The sequence below is a fragment of the Sinohyriopsis cumingii genome, chromosome 2 (genome assembly GCF_028554795.1).
Source record: "Sinohyriopsis cumingii isolate HCF-2022 chromosome 2, ASM2855479v2, whole genome shotgun sequence".
In the NCBI taxonomy this organism is placed as follows: Eukaryota; Metazoa; Mollusca; class Bivalvia; order Unionida; family Unionidae; genus Sinohyriopsis; species Sinohyriopsis cumingii.
The window spans coordinates 159495304-159518397 of NC_142962.1; the positions used below are offsets into that span (position 1 = coordinate 159495304).

General features: G+C 35.3%; 2 protein-coding genes across 7 annotated transcripts in view; one reads left to right on the plus strand and one right to left on the minus strand.

Annotated features, from left to right (window-relative positions):
* The window catches only part of LOC149806201 (uncharacterized), a 58573-nt gene that overhangs the window by 17999 nt on the left and 17480 nt on the right, over positions 1-23094 (minus strand). For 2 of the 6 annotated variants that reach the window (XR_016419869.1, XM_089951128.1), the window contains exons 1-6: positions 18893-19236; positions 11886-12429; positions 10822-11131; positions 4984-5098; positions 3155-3257; positions 1162-1883 (exon numbers count right to left, since the gene is read on the minus strand). Coding sequence is in view for 5 of the 6 variants with exons in the window: in XM_089951128.1 (XP_089807254.1) it covers positions 1162-1883; positions 3155-3257; positions 4984-5098; positions 10822-11131; positions 11886-12051 (1416 nt within the window). In the remaining variant the exon portion in view is untranslated. The other 4 variants (XM_089951129.1, XM_089951130.1, XM_089951131.1 and 1 more) reach the window with 4 other exon arrangements.
* Positions 18827-23094, plus strand: part of LOC149806202 (transmembrane protein 11-B, mitochondrial-like) — a 64489-nt gene continuing 60221 nt past the window's right edge. Inside the window, exon 1 of the mRNA XM_089951139.1 lies at positions 18827-18852. Coding sequence (XP_089807265.1) covers positions 18842-18852 — 11 coding nt within the window. The 5' untranslated portion in view covers positions 18827-18841. The remainder of the gene's footprint in view (positions 18853-23094) is intronic.

The window sequence follows — 23094 nt, forward strand, 5'->3', positions numbered from 1 at the left end:
GCATACTTAATTTAAAGATGCTGCTGTTGTAACAATTTAAAAAATTTTGCCAGGTGTTTCATTCGTAAGTAATACATAAATGTGTCAATTAATTTATTCCTAAGCAATACATACTACAGTTGTCAATATAACATAATAAAGGTGTCAATGACATTGATTCAATCCTAAGCAATACATAATACAGGGGTCAATGACACTGATTAATTCCAATGTAGTATATAATACAGGCATCAATGACGTTGATTTATTCTTTTGAAACTGAGCAAACAGCAGAAACATTATTCTTTAAAGTTCTCCACGAGAGTATCTATTAATATGTTATACTATTGTTTGTAATATAATGTACATGAAAGGTTAATTAAATGTTTCTGGGTTGCACAAATATGTAAAAACAAATGGTCACATTCAAACATTCAACCTGTAAATTATTACGAAAAGACTACCATTACCTGTTAACACTAACCGCTGTGCCTACAACTAGAAATACACTCGAAATAAAAGATGCAAAAGACACTAATAAAGTCAAAATTGTAAGATGGTCAGGCTACAATTACTACATTTTCCAAATTATCAAAAGAATTATGATTGAAAACCAACATGTTTTACAGCTAAATATCATGTATGTTTTGTGATATTATATATATATATATATATATATATATATATATATATATATATATATGGGGGGTGTGGAGCAAGTGAATAGTAGTTGAAACAAGGGACTCTAGATTTTGTAATACATTCCAAGGTAAAATCTTAACCCTCTTGGTAAACTACTTATAACTGCATTATACTACATGTTTTTTATTATTTCTCTCTAGAACAACTCCTGAATATTTAAAGCATAAATGAATCGCGCTGGCATACATTTTGGTGCCTATAATATTCTGGAATTTAACTAGGTACTATAAATATGTATGCATTATTAGCTGTAGTTACAGATATTGTATTTACAGAAGGGTCGTAAATGTTTTGAACACTCAGACAATTTACATTATATCTTATAGACTGATTTAGCAAGGATGTTTCCCATGATTAAACCAATCACGATGCAGCAGAACCAACAGTCAAATAATAGCCAATCACAATACAGCAGGACTAATATTCAGATAACAGAAAAGCTTTTCTTTGCAGCTCCTTAGCATATCAATATTTTCTTACCATTTCGATTTGTACCATTACATGGAGCTTCCCACTTCCTATCAGCCGACGTATTTTGTCTCCGTTCCACTGAAATTCTGGTGGGGAGACAGGTAAATCTAGTTGTCGTCTTGCAGATTTTAGAAAGACCAAATCATCCTCAGTAATGTGATGGTAGCCATGTTTCACCACCAACAAGTCCACCAATTTACCCCTGATATCGTCTTCTCCATCATCCATTAGGATGTCTATAACAGTCTCAAGTATAAAGCAAGTCCAAGAGCGATTAACACGGAGGGGTAGGATACTTTTGGAATAGAAGCAGACTGAATAAGCTCGTGTATACTGTCTTGATCTGTATCGCCTTGGTGTTCTGGAAAAAGTCAAACTGGTCGACTGATATGGATCAAACCTGTTACTGTTTCTCTGACTTTCATTTGAACTATTGGATGTTGACATGGATGGTTGGTTGACTTCTAAAGAAGCTTCTGATGAAAGGGTGGTAATTGTATTTGAAACAACTGGGATGGTAACAGGATTGGAAAGAACTGGGATTGTGATCGCATTGGAAAGATCTGGAGTGTTAATCGAATTGGAAATAACTTGGTTGGTAATTGGATTGAAAACAACTGTGGAGGTAACTGGATTGGAAAGACCTGGGCTGGTAACTGGATTGGAAAGAACTGAAGCACATCTTGGACTGACATTGTTTATGAAGTCCTGCATATTCATTCCAAATAGGTCTGAAATATATATAAAGCATGTTAAACTCTCCTACAGCATAATGGTGAACAAAAAAAGCATTCTGAATTAGATACTTAAATTTAATTGCTTTATTTTAAAAAAGCACCAGCAATGTTTCTTCTGTATCTATAAAACATGGTTTTCCTGGATGTTGCAGTAAAATCTTAAAAATATTAGCTAAGGACAGCTGTTATATTGCAGTAGTATATGTCACTAATGACAGCTGTAATATTGCTATAATATATATCACAAATGACAGCTGTTATATTATGCTATTATATATCACTAATGACAGCTGTTATTTTGCACTAGTATATATCACATATGACAGCTGTTATATTACACTAGTATATATCAATAATGACAGCTGTTATATTGCTCTAGCATAAATCACTAATGACAGCTGTTATAATAACCTAGCATTCATTACTAATGACAGATGATGCATGTACAATTACACTATTATCTGTGACATGTACTCTGATCTCCTTTTTCTTTTTGGTCAGTTACGGAATGAAATGGCATTGATTGTTAAAAATGTGCACAATAAGCTGATAATAAAACCAATGATGATGATCATGAATTGTTCCCTTACCTCATCCTAAATCCACATCCATTTTATAAACTTGAAGAAAGAAAACGAATCTGTTTAATGAACAATTTACTAGCTCAAGTGGTCATTGCCCAGTTCTAAGAAATTATATTCAATGTCGAGTGCAATTTTTATTTTACTGTGTGCTTGTTCTTACTGGAATATGATATATATACTGCTGAGAAAAAGTGTTTCCCAAATCATCAAGCAATACATACGTGCATTAATGGACTCACAGTCATGTGTAATATATTTATAAAGACTGTCATGAATGAATATACATATGATAATATATTTTCTTTGAATAGTTTGAAAGATAGATCAATTACTCAAAAGTATATTTGCTTCCTTTTTGTCATTAAAACATCAGTACATGTAGTTAGTCCTACAATGTAAGACATAGCACATGTTTTAGTTTTAGTGCCATCACCCCCCAGTACAAAAATATCGGGTGATGTGTCTTACGTTGTACGACTATACATGTAGTCAACTAACTACGATGTCGTAGCCTCAACTTCATTGTCCACGAAGTAGGAGTAGGGATACTAATATTATATAGTACTAGCAGTCAACCAGCTACAACAAAAATGGCCACAATATATCTCTATCTGCCAGATCAGTTTAGTTCGACTGGATTCGGTTTATATGCTATAGTTAATGCATCAATAAAAGGAATACCTCTCGATACACTGAAATGTTTATTGGGGTTGTCGTGTTTCCACTCCTCTATGGTTCTCCGGAATACATCCACAGTCGCTGTGAAATATTGAGAGTAGTCTCCCTGCAAAATCAAATTGTAATATCGATTTATTATCATACGGATAAGGGTGTAAATGGATACAGCAGACTTACTTTATTTGCATGCTATCGATATTTGCAGAGTTGGCGGGTGGAAACTATCCGAACACTTAAGTGGTCAATACTTTCTTTAAAATAATTTGTAAGCACAAGAAGAGTTTGATCCGCGAAATTTAATTAACTTCGAAATATTGTGACATCGGAATACCGTAAAAATTAAACTAATCAGGTAGGTACGGTACATGCAAATATATCTGAGAGAAAGACAAACATCGCGAATAATATCCCGTCAGATACTAAAAATCCGAAAATAACAGGGTCCGCTTTTTTTCTCTCTATTGATTCAGAAACCATTCCTGTAATGTTTAGAACTAGAAAATATACTTTCAGTTTTGACAATTTATTGCATATTCGTTTTAAATTATTTATTAAACATATAAAAGGGTTAAGCCTTTTAAAATACACCTATACCCATTGTTAAATGGCGTCATGGATATTTCGAATAAATACAAATACCTTATTAAAAATATATATGTGTGTGTGTGTCTACCCTTTCCCCACCATGTCGGAAAATTGTGCGCGTCGGGTATTTCTGCGCAACGTTACGTCATTTCTGTAAACATTGGATCATGTGTTATTTTGGGTCAAAATCCATTTTGCTTCAAGAAAGAACGATCGTACTTTAATCAAGGAAAGTGATATTCATAAAGTGTACAAAAATATCCCGCATTTCGAATCGAAATGCAGATGAAAATGTGATTTCTCAATGTCAACTTAGAAGACCCATTCCATGACCTTCTTGAACAGGTAACAAGGAAAATCCGAGTTACTATGTATCTTTTAGAATCATACAAAGAAATACATAATATAAAAGATGGAAATATATACCTTAAAACAATAATGCATTTTAATCCAAGTTTCCGACTTTGCAAGAAGTTGTCCAACACGTACAATATTCTGGTGACAATTGCCTCTTTCAAATGGTACGCATTGGTGTATATTATTTTCGTCAATCGGTCGAATTTGGTATGCGTTTTGCTTCAGTATTGGAGACGAAAACCTTAGGTGCGCAGAAATGCCTGATATACAATGCGGTCGGGCATTTCTGCACACTTAAGGTTTCAGTCTCCAATATTGGAAGAGAAACAACAATAAATAAGATGCAATGTGTTTACAACGTCTTTTTTTATGAGGAAAAATTGCTAAAGAATTTAGAAACAGTATACGCCGGGGAATTTCTTGAGAAATTATGTTCTAGCGGCAAGCTGACACGTTGGGTAGCAAATGATTTTGTACGTATGGGACTTCTTGCAAAATTGGAAACTTGGATTAAAATGCAGTTTTGAATTAAGGCATACATCGGATTTTCTGGGTTACCGTTTCAAGAAGGTCATGGAGTGGGTCTTCATGTTGACATTGAGAAATCAGAGTTTCATGTGCATTTCGATTCGAAATGTGGGATATTTTTTGTATACTTTATGAATATAACTTTCCTTGATTAAAGTTCGATCGTTCTTTCTTGATACAAAATGGATTTTTGAACCAAAAATAACACGTGATCCAATGTTTACAGAAATGACGTATCGTTGCGCAGAAATACCCAACGCGCAGAATTACCCGACATGGTGGTATATATATATATAACTTTACAAGTATCCACTAATGAAATTTTTGCATGTGTAAAACAAATAAAAATTCGTGCTACTAACCTCTCCGTTCACTGCACTGTAAATATTATTTTCGATGGTTTGGGCGAACTGTAATAACATCGTATATCCAGTGTAGCGATTGTTCCTGTTCTCTTCTGACAAAACGATGTCCGTTCTGTATTCAAAAAATATGTGTCTAGTGTCGATGTATACAGATTCATAATGAGTATGATACATTATGGTGTGATATAGTGCTGTGCTTTGTATTTGTCTTAATTCCTTCCGCTCAGCAGTTTTGCACTCTGCATAGGTTAAAATTTTAAAGAGAAGCATTCCTCAGATTTTTTCGATTTGTAATGTCAGCTATAAATAGAATACATGCCCAGGGGCAGTGTTAGGAAGAAACACTTTAACTAATAATAATAATAATAATAATAATAATATACTTTATTCAGTAATTTAAGTCACCGGCCCATATTACAAAAAACAAGTAAATATAGTGTGCGCCATGGTTTAATGGTGTTCATCATGAGTATAGATACATAAATTCCAATAATCGGTGCATTATATTATATAAATTACTACCTCTAAGCATGTTATTCACCATTCGTTTGAGTTATCAAAGATTGTCTAAGACGAACAGCCAAATTGATGTAGTAAGAAATATATCTTATAATTAATATATTGCTATTAATCATTGGGGATACAAATTTTTCTACAGAGGTAGAAGATAATAAACTTCATTGACGTATTTCTTTCTTACATGGTCGTAAGCTGGACAAACACAAACAAAATGAATTCATCTTCTACCAAATAAACATTATTTTTCCAACAAAGTTGACAATACCTATTATTTCTCTCAATCCTTCTATGACTACTTGTCTCTATTTTCAGCGTATTTACTGAGCAACTAAATTTAGCAAGTATTTTCCTAAGAAAATAAGATAATCCACATGAGAGGTTTTCCCAGGTCCTAATTTGGTTTTATTCATGCTATAATACCCATATTTATATGAGCTATTAATAGCACATTGCCAGTTTTGCAGTGTTGCATCCTTAATTCTTTGCAAAAATATTGCGACAAAATTTTGCTTTTCGTCTCCAACATGTTGATTTAGTCAAACATACCCAAAACCGAAGCGAAATAACATGTCTTTAACTTTGGTAGCCCAGGTGACATGGTTAGTTTCATCTAATCTTTTCAACATTAAATAACATAGGTAATGGTATCGAGTTGAAGGCATTCCTATGACTTTCAACTAGAATTTAATCATCGTGAAATAATACGAGATGCAAAGTGGGTATCTTCCGCACTCCCCTAACACAATCGCATTATTGGGAGATTTAGGAACACCTAAATATTGTTGGCATAAATGTTATTGCACAATTTCCAAATCTCTGTCAAATTCATATCCCCAAATTTCTGACCCATAGTGGTTTTATTATCGAATCAAATTTTAAACGCAACCTCTACACTAAAGCAGCTGAATCGATTTTGACAACTCAAAATCTTTGAACTTGCCTTCTTTGTCTGAGCTGCTAGTACCTGCTTTGGTTTCGTCCAAACAGACTTTTGGGTGAAAAATAAACCCATGTACTAGCAATAAGGCATACGTTCAGTAAGACTTATCGTTCTAATATCTAGGGGTTGATTTTTGTTTCAAGGTACAACGTAGGGCCTTAGAGCTGATATGTATCTAGTCTACAAAAGCCTCTATTCCCATTTTCACTTTCTGAAAGAGTAAATCAATGCGTTCTTAGCTTGTTTAACTGTTTAGAGATTTTAAAATTTCAACAGATGCGCTTTCAGACATAATAATGCGTGCACTATCAAATCTACATCTATATTTTAAGAACAAGCAAAGTTTATGTGATTATTGATATTTCAAGCTAGCAGGCAGGAATAGTCATTTCCATTTGCCGCCTGCTTCAGACATAACACGGATTTCATAATAGTGATTAAAAATTAAAAATAACCGTTAGGCAAGTAGGTGTTAAGGTGTATGTTTATTATCTCTACATTGTGAGTATTTTAGAGCAAACACCTTTGCCCCGTACCATGTCCTCTTTGCCCTGTACCATCTTCTCTTTTGAAGATCCTCCAAAACCGCAGAGTGGAATGTTAAAGAGGAGTCTTATTTTGTTATTTATTTTGAACGACAAAGCTGAAACATTCAGATATGATGCATTTCGGCCATTCCCCCCCCCCAAAAAAAAAAACAAAAAAAAAAACGATGCATTCTTCTCTAGAAATGTAGGCACAAATACCAAAGTCTAAAAAGCCTCCGCTCTTACCAACACAGGCCACAATATCAGTATTAAAAGTGATATATTTTCACCCAGGCCGTAATACCATATCAATATCAAAAGTGAGATATTTTCACCCAGGCCGTAATACCATATCAATATCAAAAGTGAGATATTTTCACCCAGGCCGTAATACCATATCAATATCAAAAGTGAGGTATTTTCACCCAGGCCGTAGTACCATATCAATATTCACCCAGGCCGTAGTTCCATATCAATATCAAAAGTAAGATATTTTCACCCAAGCCGTAATACCATATCAACATCAAAATGAGATATTTTCACCGAGGCCGTAGTACCATATCAATATCCAGAGTGAGATTTTCCCCCAAGCCGTAACACCATATCAATATCAAAAGTGAGATACTTTCACACAGGCCGTAGTTCCATATCAATAACAAAAGTGAGATATTTTCACAATACACAAGTCCTTTTCTCAACAAAACAATTGGTGTTATACCAAAAGACTGGAACATGAAGCGTGCCACATATATTCCACAGATGTGACAAATAAATTCTATAAATGAAAGAGGTAAAAAAATATCATGGTCACAGAGGGAAAAAGTCACAAAGTACAAATGTTAGTTAATTCTTCACACACTCGTATAAGGAAGCAACTGAAGCACCATTTTTCACGGTTTTTTTCTTAACTTTGATTGAAAATTAATTAAATGACAATTTTCTTCTATATTCACCTTTTATAGAACAAAGCTATTTTTAATTTAGTTGATTTTAGTTCCACATCCTAGGACATTTAAATTCCATATGACCAGGTATATTTCACGTACAATACTGCCCCAAAGCCACGTTGTATCGAAAAGAGAAAATAGGTATAAAATGCTAGTTCCTCCTGCATCAATCTTACTGCACCATTTTATTTTCCAAAGTGTCCGTTATGGCACAAAAAGGAGAAAAATGGTTGAGGAAATGATCACAAGGTTTTGCTTTAAAGTTCTACTCGGGTGTTTCGCAGTTTTTCGCGGAGTTGAACATTCAAAAGCTAAGCCATTCCCCGGACAGTTCTCACTGGTAATCATGGTTATAAAAATGGAATTACCAAGAGTGTAGATACCTACATTCTTCTTTTCTTTTCTTTTCCTTTTTGTACATGAATTATAGGAGGGGTGATTTAGGTTTGAGAGGTCAAGCTGAGCCTTACTTCCGATATGCATTTCTGAAGTATGCAAGCTCTGCGTGATCATTTCACGTTCTGAATTTGAAAGGTAAATCATAACAAACCAACAAACAGACAAGAAAAAGAAAAAGAAAAACAACAAAAATCCTAAAACAAAAATCCCAACCCGACAGCTTTAAAAAAGTAATAAAAACCACCGGTGGCATAAGTGGTTAAGAGCGTCTGCCTCTGATATAAGAGGTCGTGGGTTCGAATCCCCGGTCGAGTCATAACAATTACTTGAGAAAGTGGTATTAGCAGCTACCTCGCATGGCGCTCAGCATTAAGAGGCTAGTGTTAGGACAGGCTGGCCTGATGTTAGGATAATGTAATTCAGTGGGACATGATGCTTTATGTCTGCGGCATGATGCCACCGTGCTAGACATCACTACAAACTGCCACACAGCATACATCGTAGCGATATGACTCGAATTGTTAAAGGTATGTTACAAATAAAAATAACAAAACCACAAATACACATAATAAAAAAAATGTCAACCCAAGTAGGTGTGGGGCATATATATATGTATGTTATCTGTGTCTACGTTACAAGAGCTGTATAGCATAATATATTGCGTTAATTCCTTCCCCTCTTTCAGCGATGTCCCAAACCTCCAGAGCGGAACCAATCCTAGTCTCGTTCAATTAGACTCTGGCGAGACTCCAAGACATCCTCTCTTGAATGGAAGAGGTGAATCCGGAAGATGTACGCCCAGCGAGAATCGTGTTCAAACCGCACAAATGATTGTCACGGAAAGGAGTAATTTCGTCTTTTTCTATGAAAGCTGCACCAATGGGAAGTTTTTGGTAACAAAGCCAAGTCTGTACTGCCTTTGCTGGTTCTTTTACTTAGTAGAAAATGCAACATCATGCAAGTAAATATTCGGTTAGAGTCACCAGGCCCTTTGACTATTCAGTGAAATATTCAATATGTCAGTCAACCAGAACGGATGACACAGTAGAGTGTACATTACTTTTTTTAAAAAGTGATCTAGGACCAAGTGAATATAATAATGATATAGGTTTCTCGACGCATCAGCCACTTTACAAGACTTTTCATCAGTAAGGACATTCACCAGACTCTAGTGTTGTTCAACCTGAGTCTCACGTGACCCAGTGATATCAAATGCATTGGCCATGTTATTTTCGTCTAGTATAAACATAAACAGGGCATTCTTTGCTAGATGCAATTCAGTTCTGCTTGTAAAGGGTGCACAGGTAGAGCTGGTATTCGTTTCGCCGCATAAATCCTGCATGTCATCAAACTATGATACACGGTGACGACTGACACCTATCGGTAATAATCAGTTGTAAAGACTCTTACCAGACTGTCATTTCTAGCTGTTGTTCTAGGGTTTAACGCCATTTTTCAGCACAAGATATGCTATACATGGCGGCCAGCATAACTGGTGGAGGAAGAACCCTGGAAAACCCAGGGAAGAACCACCGACCCACGCTAGCCGAGCATTGGACTCGAACCCACGCAGACAGGTGAGATGGCAGTGATCCGGAACGGTAAGCGCTTTAGACCACTTGGCCTCTCGGGTCCCCGGACGGTCGTTTCACAAGAGAATATGGTTGAACGAGACTGCCAGGCTCTAGCTTTGTGAATATCTCTCGAAATCAGGCGTTCAAAGATTAGTTTCATCCTCGATCTTGTTTATTTTCGGGTCTCTGTTGCAATATGTGAAAAGCTAAATAATCCCAAATGTAAAATTTAACAATTCATCCTGGAAGAGTATTGTATATAACTGAATACTTGGGCAGACTGTTTTCTACATGCCAACGAGAAATGTGAAAACTATCAATGACAGTATATTGCCTACAACAGTCAACGTCTTAGTATCTCGAGCAAAGTATTTTGCCTATAAATAGTTACTACAGCATCTACTAAAATATTACATTTGTAAGTAAAACGACTAGTAGCAACCATGTTTGTCATGTTACAGTTGAGTATTACATAGGAACAATTAAAGACTTTCATGAAAGAGAAATGCTTCAATACCATAGTTCTGCTATATATGTGGACTAAAGTCTCAATAATGTGACTGGTTGGCTGCCGTTATTTCTTCCTTAGGAAAGTGGTAGAAGCTCTGAAAACCAGTAACCTTATTACTATTTATAAATATGGTCGGAAAATAGTGGACAATAGAACGAGCAATATTGTTTTGAAACAATTATATCATCTTTATAGGAAACATTTACCAAGAGTCAAATCTCCCGTTAAGTATTCTTGCCATGTCGTTTTATTATAATATATAATATTGTACCGCACGGAATGACAGTTGTGCTTCCTGAAATTGGCCAAGTGTATTGCTTACATCTCGACAGACGTATCTTGACTTGAAACAAAACTCCATTCTTATTTCTAGATGACACTAGGAAAAAATTTCGAATATTTTTCGAATATTTCTTACATTCTATGAACATTTTCGTCCCTCCTTTCCTGTGGTACACTGACAATCCTCGGTCTGATAATTGTAATGTTCTCATTGTTGTCACGTCCGCGTTCGGCATGTGTTTCGTGTATGGCTATGGTCTCCGTACTGTCCGTATGAGGAAAAAGGAATGCGAAATCAGAAGCTTCTGTAGTGGGTAATATATCCTGTAAGTTATGTGTTGAGTGATACGGTGTGGATAGTAAACTCCCGGTGGTAGCGTCTGATAGATTATCTTCGTTTTCAGTTGGGCTGAGAGGAAGTAAAACTGTTGAAAACGGAGCAGTCTCTGAAATAAATGTTTTTGCATTGATTACTGACAAAATTAATCAAGAATACAACAGCAACAAGAGAAAAGTATCTTTGTAACTCCGATTTTCATATCATTCCAAAACCAAAACTCACCGTATTGGGTAACTTACATTTTATTATATTTGCGGAAACATTGAGAAAATTCACTAGCTCTCTTTGTATTGGTCTCTAAGTTAACAGATAATGTGACTTTGAAAATGTTGAAATGCTCCATAATCGTAAAACAAACATTTGGATTAAACCTGTGTGCATCATCAAGCAAAATATTTACCCATAGAGATCTGAAGAAAAAAAAACAAATGGCCAAATTCTTTAAGAAATCATTACATTTCAAAAGGTGAAAGAAAGAACCAGAAAAGTGTGTTACGAGAAAATAAAAGCCTATGAAAGGCTATGAACACATGAAATTTTATGTTATTATTCAATTCTTATTTACGTGCATGGGACACCGTTGCCTCAACCGTTGCCTCAACTGAGCTATTAAAATCTGAACTGAGCCAAGCTTAACTAAATAATAGTATTCAATATGATAATAATTTCAGTCAAATCAATTCGCATATTAAATGACATTTATGAAATTATAGCATCTATAAAGCTGATATTTATCTACCCAACCTTGAGAAGGAATGGCATAATAGTGTTATGGGCGATTTGATATTTAAAGAATCCAAATAGTTTCTTACTGTTATATATCAAATGGCAATTACATCGAGTAATGCAAGAAAAATTACCAATTGAAAAGGCTATTTCATTGTCCGACGAGATGAGCATTGCGCCGTCAGCCTGGTTAAGACTGGAAGGTGTCATAGCATTTGGCACTCTCCCGGCGGTAGAACATACAAAGCTTAAATCCACTGGTCCAATGCTTAAATCCATGGGCTGAAAGCTTGAATCCATGGGAACTATATGCTGTTGCAGGTAAAACAATTTATATGGAATATTCACGACTGAAATTCAAAGAAAATGTCCCACTTTGAATAAGAATATCGTGCGAATCATGACAACTCAGTTGGCGCTGACCTAGTTATGGCTCACTTTCTTGTTTTCGACTGAGTGAAACTGGCATTGGAGTTGCCAGTATTATTGTTATTGCACTTTCTATTGTCGTTCATATAGTGGTATCCCTGCCGCTGTCCTAAATGCTGAGGAAACAAGAAGTCGATTGTTTGTTGTTGTTCACTGCCCACGCTTTCCATCTCTGCATATCTCTTGTAAGGAATCTCAACATTCTATAACTAGTGTAGATATGGAGACTGTGTACACAGCATTTGTCACCTGTAAAGATATTAATCATGGGAACATAAGCGTTAGTCAATCCTCTCGATATGCATTTCGTATGTTCCGAGCTCGATTCAAATTTTAAAAGTCATGGTGGATTCTCATGCATAGTCATATTCTCTGTCTACTTCTGCTTCTTCAAACAGCGCAAAGTGTACGCACTGTTCAAGAGTAAATGATGCTTAATGCACTTCGGTGTTAAGATCTTGCATGCTTTAACTAAAATAAATCAAGCATAAGAATGTATATTTTTGGGATTGTGTTTAAAGGCCCATCAACGCATGAAAGGTTTTATATGTTGAGGCAATCGGAACAAGCTGCCTTTTCCAGAGATAAACTACGCCATTTTTCAGCACAAGGCAGGCATTTCATGGCGGCCAGTATAAATGGTGGGTTAAAAAACCGGAAAGAGCAACCGACCCAAGAGAAGCCACCGGCAAGCTTTCTCACATACCCACATTGGCCGAGCCCGAGACTCAAACCCATGCAGACAGAGGTGAGAAGGCAGTGATCCGTAACAATGAGCGCTTTAGACCACTCGGGGCCCCACCATCTCCCGTCTAGCCTGGTGTCTGATTGCAAGCAAATTAAACTTTATAGTTCGTGTTTATTAAACAATGAAATGACTATGTTGAGTTTGTTTCTAATTTACATAAGAATTATATTAGGTTTAGGACGAGACTAGACACTAAAATGCACTCGTGGTTGGTGGGTGGGTGGGTGTGAGTTTAAAGTTGTGCACATAATGCATACGTTTCGCTAGCATTTGTCCGGCTTCAATTTATGTGCTGATGAAATTGTTAAAACCGACACGGAAAAGACGTAAAATTTTGTATTAAGAACTTTACTTTTGACTGGTACTATATAAAAATTAGTGCGTTTTAGTGCCGATAAACCTTATATTCGTACATACATACATGCACTGTAATTGTTTTCCATTTCGAAAAAATATCACGTTCTAGCATGTTACAAAAGTAGAAAAATTGTTACATATTCTTGCAAAGAACTGGATACTTAATCAGGCAAAATGCAAGTGCATAAGAGGAATAGAAATACCACTTGCTATAAACCTCGTCTGATATACCCGTATGTTGTTATTAAAGCAAGGAAGAGCCAAGATTACATATGTTACATGAATTAACATGACACGAGATTGATGAAAGACTTCATTTTTCTACTTGGTGACAAAAGATTCCTCATAACCTTATTTAAACGATTTAAGCCGTATTTGTAAATATTGTCTTTAATGTATATGTACGTAACGGGGGAGGTGCAATCCTGCTTTTGACCAGTTTTACCTTGTTGAGAGCGAGGGCACATGTACATATATTTGTCTTTGTTGATGATTTCACAAATATGATCAGTATTGCTAATCAATGCAATTGTTCTGGTACCATCCAGGCCATCGATATAAAAAAAGAATTGGAAGAATTTGTCTAAGGCTCGATATATCGACTCTAAGAACGCAAAGTTTACTAAGATGCATAAAAAATATACAATTTTCCACCAAATGCGTTGATGTCCCCGATACCGGATGTAGCCACACCGATGCACACGATACCAGACCCGTAACAATGTATCGGTAAACAATATCTTGTTAGTCAACATATATAAATCTGCGATGTGCAGAACAAAGGATCGATCTCATCTCTCAAATAATCAGGTAACACCTTGATTATGGACAAACCAACATAAGGAATTGCAAATAATTATGTAGAACTTTATTTTCACCCTAGAGTACTCCCCAAAATCGGATAGAGCAGATGTTTCGAGGTCTTCATCTACAATTATTAATAATATCTGTCTTAATTCAGTCTGACTGACTTAAAACAAAAAAAAGAGAACCTGCCCTCTAATCAAACAATCATTTACATCCAACAATATTTTTTCTTCTCAAACATACTGCATTATGTACCCGCTATCTCCATGAACCTAATGATGAAGATTTCCCTTTGTTTACTGAAGGACGACACTAATATCATGATCAGGTTTACTGTTGTTGTTGTTGTCGTTTATGGTTTAACACCATTGACTATACATGGCGGCTAGCATGTCAGAAGCAGAAAATACACTGGAAAACCCTTTGTAAGAACCATCGACTTAAGCGAAGCGACTGAAAAACTTTCTCACATATCCACATAAGCCGAGCCCAAGACTCGAACCCATATGGACAGAGGTGAGATGGCAGTGATAAGTAAAGGCGAGCTCTTTAGACCACTCGGCCAACAGGGAACCCCAAAATACCACTCAAACGTATAAACAAATTTATGTCGATGATATGGGACGGTTGGTTTCTGTACATAACTAAAAGTTCAGTGGATACTAGCATCGTAAAATATATGCTAAAAAATTTATGTTCATTATGCTACACAGAAACTGACAGCTTAGGGGTGTAACAGGGGGACCTCGAACACGTAATTTCAAGTGCCTAATTTAACTTTAAGTTTCCTCTGTGCCAGCATATCGTTGTCTGTTCAAAGTAAGACATTGTAACAATTTTGTTGAAAATATTTTACAAAGTCGAATCGCTTTCTGTGTGGTATTTTCAAATATTGCGCTCTACGTGTTCTTTTTTTTTTTTAAAAAAAAGGCAAAAACATAAAGAAATTAGACTTGAATATTTGTTTGATACAAAAATACAGTCAATCCTGCTTTAAATGTAAAATCTGTTACAATGATTTGAGGGCTATCGGCTTATTACAATTCAGATGGTACTCGAATTATTAATAAATGGCTACAAATTAATGTAATAGTGATGTTCATTTCTTTGAATAAAGTATCATGCAAACAACTAGCAGTAAGCGTGTGAAACAATAACTTATTGTTTTAAAACTCCCATAACTTTATGTCTACAGACTCTGAAATGCTACTGGTACTTATGCCTAATCCACTGAGTGGCAATGAGAAGTGTACTTTTGTATTAAACGTTGGGAAATTGAACATGAGATTTTTTTTATTCACATGCTGGTTACAAATATAATGAATTCTAGTCAGTCCTAAACAACGTTGACAGTAGTTCCTAAAAAGAGATTGGAATGTCTCTATTGGCCATAAGCATGATTTTATGACGATAATAACACAATTTTCTCCAGGTAATTTGGTTATAGTCATTGTGATGACGATATAGTCGTAAAATAAGTAGCAGAAACAAGCGAAACCCAAATGATTTGTAGAATTCAACAAACAATTTATTCACTAGAATACAAAGTTAAAATTCGAAAAACACTTGCAGTATTGTGAATTATATCCCAAATAATTCTATATGTTCTGTAACAAGTCCGAAACTATATAATGTCCCGAATGAATTCCAATAATTTTGAATGTGCTGATGTATCAATATTCTTAATGTATCACAATGATACAATCCAGAATGTCTTTGAATGAATTCTCTATAATTTCAAATTATTGTTTTTCCAAAACGTCAATGACCGCTTTCTGATTTTAATTAACAATTTAAACAAATGATTCCGATCAAATTATATTTGAACACATCTAAAAACACTGATTATATATCCCCAAAGACTGATATGAAGCTAACGTGGATACGTGAGAAAGTCTGCCAGTAGCTTCTCGTGGGTCGGCGGTTCTTCCCAGTTGTTTTCCAGGGTTCTTACTCACCCGTTATACTGGCCGCCATATATAGCCTATCTTGTGCGGAAAAATGGCGTTAAACCCTATAACAACAACAACAACAACTGATATGAAACAGGAATTAAGACTGTTTACTAAGCCTATATATATTAATATCACTTGACCTAATATGCAGCAGAATTTCCCAGAGAAAAACCGAGGTCTAAAACTCAAATGGAAGTAAACATATTTTTTTTTTAATATGACAAACGTCAGATAGGTGAAAACTCTAGCCTCAATCACAAAGGTTAAGTACACAATATAAATTAAATATACATAACATAATAATTACAATTTTTGTTCCTAAACATTTTATATATCTTTAATTTGCGTTGTTTTTAGTTCTGTATTCATTATATGCTGTGGGCTATGTAAAATTGTATCTTGCAGCTGACCTTGTCCAAAATCAGATTCATTTTGTTCCTGTTTAAAAGTCATTTATTTTTTATCATAATTCTGTAAACAACTAACACATATCTAATATTTTTTCTATGAGTATGTGTTTAGTATTAGGATCATTATCAATAAAAGAAAACACATTATGTTGGTCTGAGTCAGGGACATTATGTTTACCACGTTCTTTACTATAATTTTAGTAACAGAATCTTCAAGATTGAAATTTTCCTTTACGTATTCGATTATTTCATAGAAAATGATACTTTTGACCTAGGTCAGGTGGGAATATAAAATCTTATTTATTGGAGAATTTATTTATTCGTGCTTAAGATCTTGAAACAGAATCCTTGTTATTTTGAGTGTCTAATCTGGGCTAAAATTATTTAATTCAAATTATACTTCTTTAGAAATGCAAATTGCTTTATATAATATTATTGGAAAAAAGAGACATTAACTGGGAATTATATTGAATTCAGACAAGGAAACCTTGGATTATCTTACTCTGACTCAACAAAAGACTGTTGGCACATCTCCCCTTTACATGTCACTACAGGTACATCAACTCCTTGTGCGTTGGAAATGGTTTAGAATACCACTAAAGTTTATTCAGAACTGTATTCATTAGGACCTGTGCTAGTAATTCTTTGATTATTTGGGATTAAATTCGCGATACCGTACGTTCTTTTACCTTTTCACCTTGTACTTAGTGAAATAAATTATCTGTTGAAATCTACAAAACTTGTTAGATTTTGCTCTTTTCTGTTATTTAAGGCCATAGAGTCGTAACAAACATTACGATGAACCCCAAAATGAACAGTTTTGAACTCTGTCATGTTCTCAGATTAAATGTTTTTCTGTACATTCTGTACATATATCTGTTCAACTATAATTGGTCACTCAGTTTTTTATATTTTAGTAGTTAATGAATTTTGAGTTTAAATCTCTAACCACTTTCTTGATATCCTAGTAATGGTTTCAAGACAAAATTTACTAAATGTCTGACTTCGGTCTAATACTTTCCCTTTATGTAGACTACAACCCATATTAAACTGCCCCTTGTATACAGGTTTCCAAAGCGCGCATGTCTTTGTAAATGACTACCGTGTACAACGATAAAAACTTAACCAATGTTCAAATGTTATACACAAAACACCACAAGTAGCTATGCATTACAGATGCATGTCACTAAATCACCACTAATGTTTAAATACATAATTCTACCCTAAAAAGTGTCAATTCTTTCCCAATACGTTGTCTATTCGACACTCAGTAGACTCCACTGTATAAAGCAACATGGATACATGCATGTACAGATGTTATATTCAGCGTCACTAAGAATTTTGCACAATACTTAGGTGAACAACAATCACGGTTAGTGACAATCATAACATCCAACAGAACTGAAAGTAGTTCAATCTTCTAAGTATGCAATTGCCCATATATTTTACCTGATCAGTTTGTAATCTTTTTAAAAGTCTTCTCTTAGTTTTAATCACACTTTTGTTTCGCAGAAGTACCTCTCAAACACTAACGAAAACACATACTACTACAATAATTCCTATACTCACAAGCAAATTCAATCCCATTTATGCATACATGTAAGATTTATGTATGACAAGTAGCAAAGAGTAGTACTCTTCATTATCTCTAGACGTGTATTGAGATAAACGGAATGACAATACCCGAAGATATCAACTTTAGGGACTTAATATTCAGAGAATTATATACTGTGAACGAAGAGAGGAAATGATGTAAAATATAAACAAGCAAATAAGTCATTTTATAACAAGTGTTTCATGAATGTTTTTTGGAGATATCTTCGCTATTATCAGTACCGACCACAATTGTATTTTCAATGTGGAAATTTTTATAGTCATCGGGTTCAAAGTATACGTGCAATATGACTGTCACCAAGGGACTGTGTTGACTGCAACGACCACATGGAAGCGCCCATTACAGGACATCGTGGTGTTTGCCAAGTAAACACGACCCAATGTATATTTAAAAACGCGGTACTCGTTGCATTTTGCTTTGTCTTCGTGCAACAGTTCAATAGTATTTCAATGCCATTGACTATACTGCGTTTATAATACAAGATCAAATTGCCTATTTTAACAGGTATTTTCAGTTAATAACTATTCACTGATTACGTGCTATGCGTAATATTTGGCTATACAACACCCACCCTGTTACGCATATTCGCATTACCAAGAGCTCATAACGAGGTATGTACTAATAAACCGGTTTGGCAGATTGCCTTGCACGTAAAAACTTTCTAACAGATTATGACAGTTGACACTATCGTCCCGTGTATATAAGAGTCCAAATATATACATAATTTTATGTTTACTCAGTCAACCACTCAACATGAAAATTACAAGTAATGCGGTATCAGTAAGTACAAACCACTCCTAGTTTCAGTTCCGGTACGTACATGTATTCAGTATCTCCAATTTTCTGTCAGAAGTCACGGCGAACAATGGTTTCAGGAAGTTTTTTTTTTTCTTTCCTCCTTCCTTTCGTTCTATCTGTATTTCTTTGAATCCTTTTCCCAACTCAGGCCCTCTCAACCTCTCTACTGTCTGTACATAACACTTGACTCTGATTGCATAGGCTCCATTTGAACTTGAAACAAGCAGTCAATCTTGTCTTCTTCCTTGCTGCATTTTCTCACAAAGCCAAAAAATACATACAAGAAAATGCATATAAACTAGGAAGAATAAAATCCTCAGTTTGGAAAAAGCGGATTTACAAGTACGAAGTACAGATCAGAAAGAATGTACTTACATGTTTTAGGTGAGGCACACTTGAACAATACGTATCGAGTGTTGTCAAGCTGGGAATTACGTGTATCAACGATAACTAGTGTTGTGTGTGTTAAATCGTTATGAGCCAAGGTCGTTCCTTTGTTCGGTCTCGAATTTTCCTGATCATGTGATACGTATTGAATATTGCTCAACAACTGTTCTTTACCGGCGACACCAATGGTAATAAATGTCGCCCATTTACAAAAATCAAATGCATATGTAATGCACAAGTAAATGAATGACGATACGTCAACAGACGAAAGCTGATATGACGGAGCATTACAACATTCTGCTCTATCTCCTGGCTGCGGTCCATTGTGAATAGTAACCCACCCCTAATCTTGGAAACTATTTAACTAGCTAAGCCACTAACTAGCTGATGATTATTAATCCCTTTAAAATAGTTTAATTACAAACAAAACATTGTTTCTCACTGTAAAATGTTTTATTCTGGAAAAATCAACAGCGAGTGCAGTGTTAAACAAATGCTATTTTTAGCAGGAGGCTCAGGGCGTGACGCGGTGCATGGTCTGACGCGTATTCTCGCGCAGGTAAAATAAAAGTCGGTACATCTAGACTGTACACAACGTGGACGATACCAACCGCTATAAACAGTAAAATTAAAATAATGGGAGCAAACTTACAGTGAACAAATTCTTAGAATCACAAAAATGTAATGTTGTAAAGCAGAATTGTCTTTTTTTTAAATTATATTTAATTTATTAAAAAATAATGCAATCTGTATAGAAAATGACTTTGTAATATTTTCTGTAAAATCATAATCAGCCATCGTCAACAATCTCAGTGTTTGACTATATTTAAAAGAGCAATTAAATATATTATTATTATTATTATTATTATCATTATTGTTATTAAATACAAAAAGCACTAAATGATTATGCATGCAGAATAAAAAATAATTAAAATATACCGGATAAATGATGAACACAAATAATAATAGAAATAATATTGTAAACAAATGGCTGTTATGTTTTAATCACATCTTTGCAAATAAGAACTTTAAAATTTATGATTTATATTTTAATATGACATTTACACATATATTTATATTGAAATATAATAATAATACTTTTAAGTGTTAATCAAATTACTGGTATGCTAAATGCCATCTAAAAAATTAATTAAACACATTTTTATGATGAAACACTTCTGATCATACTGCATTATTGTGGGATGTTTAGCATATAATTTAAAAATGATACATATATGTTATCTAATTATAAGACATGTTTATGATTTAGATAATGACTTACAAATCATGTAGCGAATAATAGACCTTTCAAGTGTACTGGATCCAGCAAGGGACCATGTGTGTCAGGGACTGATTAAGATAAATGCAATAAACTGACAACGAACAGTGCAAAACTAGTATCGGGTTAGCCTGAGCACTTTCAGCTCTTAATGAGTCTTTTTCAAAGGCAAATACAAAACACATACAAGACAAACAAATAAAACACAAAATATGTTGTGTTTGCAAAACTTTACACGGCTGTTTCTAAAGGAATTAAATCTTTAATTTTTTTTTCGATTCAGCTACTTTATTTAAACTTGTTACGGATGCTGTAAAATATTTGTATTGACCTAGAAATCGATGATCCATAACGACATCTGTTGATGTATGTAAATTTATGTAAGCGCAAATTATATTCCAGATATTTCACGGTTATAGTAGTAATTATAGGTTATTAAGCAAATTTAGAGAATTATTTAAAACAAAACGTGTCGGCTGCAAACGATAACTTTATTTGTGCATGGCTGTCTTTTTCTAGTCTTCTTGGTTTAAACCGCTTGGTTTCAATGTTCTAGGGCGGCGTATCCAGTAAGATTTCTCTTCTTTCCTGGTTTCGGAACTCCAGTTTGAGTTGTGAGCAATTGCAATAAGTGTTATATCACTGAAAGTGTGGCCAAGGGAGGAGAAGTGTTCTGCGACCGGGCTTCTGTACAGCTTCTTTGTCATCCAATCAGATCTGTGAAGGTTGATCCTTTTGTGTAGATTTTCAGTTTCTCTGGCATACTAAAGGCTACCGATCCTACATGTGATGATATCAATTATTCTCTGTTTTGCACGTTTTGCTTGGACCATGTATGTTTAGGTTTTTCTAGTCACTGTGCTAGGAAATGTCCTGGTCTCTATCATATGTTGACAGGTTTTGCACCTTTTATCACCACAGGGGCCAGATTGAGTAGGGTGGTCTTGATTAGTGATTGGCGTTAACTTCGCCCTGACTAGGATGTCCTTGAGATTTTTTGGTCTCCGGTAGGCTACTACAGGTTTGCTCGGGAGGATTAATTTTAGTACGTCCGTCGATTCCACAATGGGCCAGCGTTTCCCGATGATTTTACCTACTTTTGGGTTGTCTGAATGGTACGTCAAGATAAATGGTATCATATCCGTCTTTTCCTTCTTTCCATATTTTAGTACGTCATCGCAGTTTGTTTGTTTAGGTGGCGCTCTACAGTTTCGTATTTGCATAGAATTATAAAGAAAAAGAATGTCCCCGGCTTTGCTCACTAGTTATACTGGCTATTTAAAAAAGACCTAGTATTTCCTAGGTATAGTTCAAGGAACCTTTAATTCCCTGTATTTTGGTGTATGATTGATGGGTGTAATATGGGTTATATAGTATACAGCTTTGACTTACTCCAGATGTGCACCTTTCAGAAAAAGTGCTAGCCCCACTTGGTCATTTTCACTTCCTGCCCTCCAGCGGTAAATTGTATAAAAAAGATCTGATAATTTTTTTTACATTTGATATAATTGGTAATTCATTCATTGCATTTTCAGATGCTGGTATTGTCTAGTCTGGCAAAATTCATTTTCCTTATTTTAATAGCTGCTACGGATAGTGTACTTTAGACTAATTCAGGCTGATTTTTTTAGAACATGGGAGCAGTCATTTTATATAGCAGTGTGCTTCGATCATGTACAATTTCCAAAAGTACAATATCCAAAGAAATATCATCCACATTACATAGCATAGAGGTATGCCAGCATTCTCCCCATTGTGCATGTTTTAAATGCAAACAGCTTCACCATACATACGTCACACTCTCAAAAGTACACAATAACTGGTCAGCGCCCCGTTAGCCCTTCGGGTTGCCTCAGCAATCAGGTCTTTGTTGTAGCCTTTGTAAATTAAATGTTTAGAGAGCTCTTCTGACCTTTTTAGGAATGTTTTATCGTCGGAGCAAATTCTGCGTATCCTCAGTGCCTGGTCAAATGGGATTTTCCTAATACAATGTTTTGGATGACAGCTGGATGGGAGTAGATACTGTCGGTTGGTTTCGAGTAGATATCTGTACTGATTTTGTTTTCTACCAGTTTGGTTGTTGTGTCCAGGAAAACCTGGTTTGAGTTGGAGACTTCCGCCGTGAATTGAAGTATGGAAGTTGTTTTCCTTTGATATATATATTCATTAAAGCGGTAGGCATCTTGCATAGTTTGTACAGTGTAAATCCATATCCAGTGGGGTTTTACGTGTAAATGGCGCCAGGGGCGTCATTGGCGCCCAGTGCAACGAAGATGACTGATAGGGCCAGATTACGACGCCGAATAGCCAAAACTGGGGGAGGGTTCTTGGGAGGCAGCTAGCGCTCCTCCCCCAACCTATTTGGTTTGCGGGAGAGCCCCCAGCGGGGACCGGGATGGAGCCCTGGCACTAACGATTTTCTTGCAATTTAATGTCATTTGGTAGCTTTTCCTGGCATCTAAATTATGTTATTCACTCAAGACAATCAAGCACCATTGTATGCATGTCTGTCATTTCCACATTCGGTCCATTGGACAAAACTATTTTTGAAAACGTGC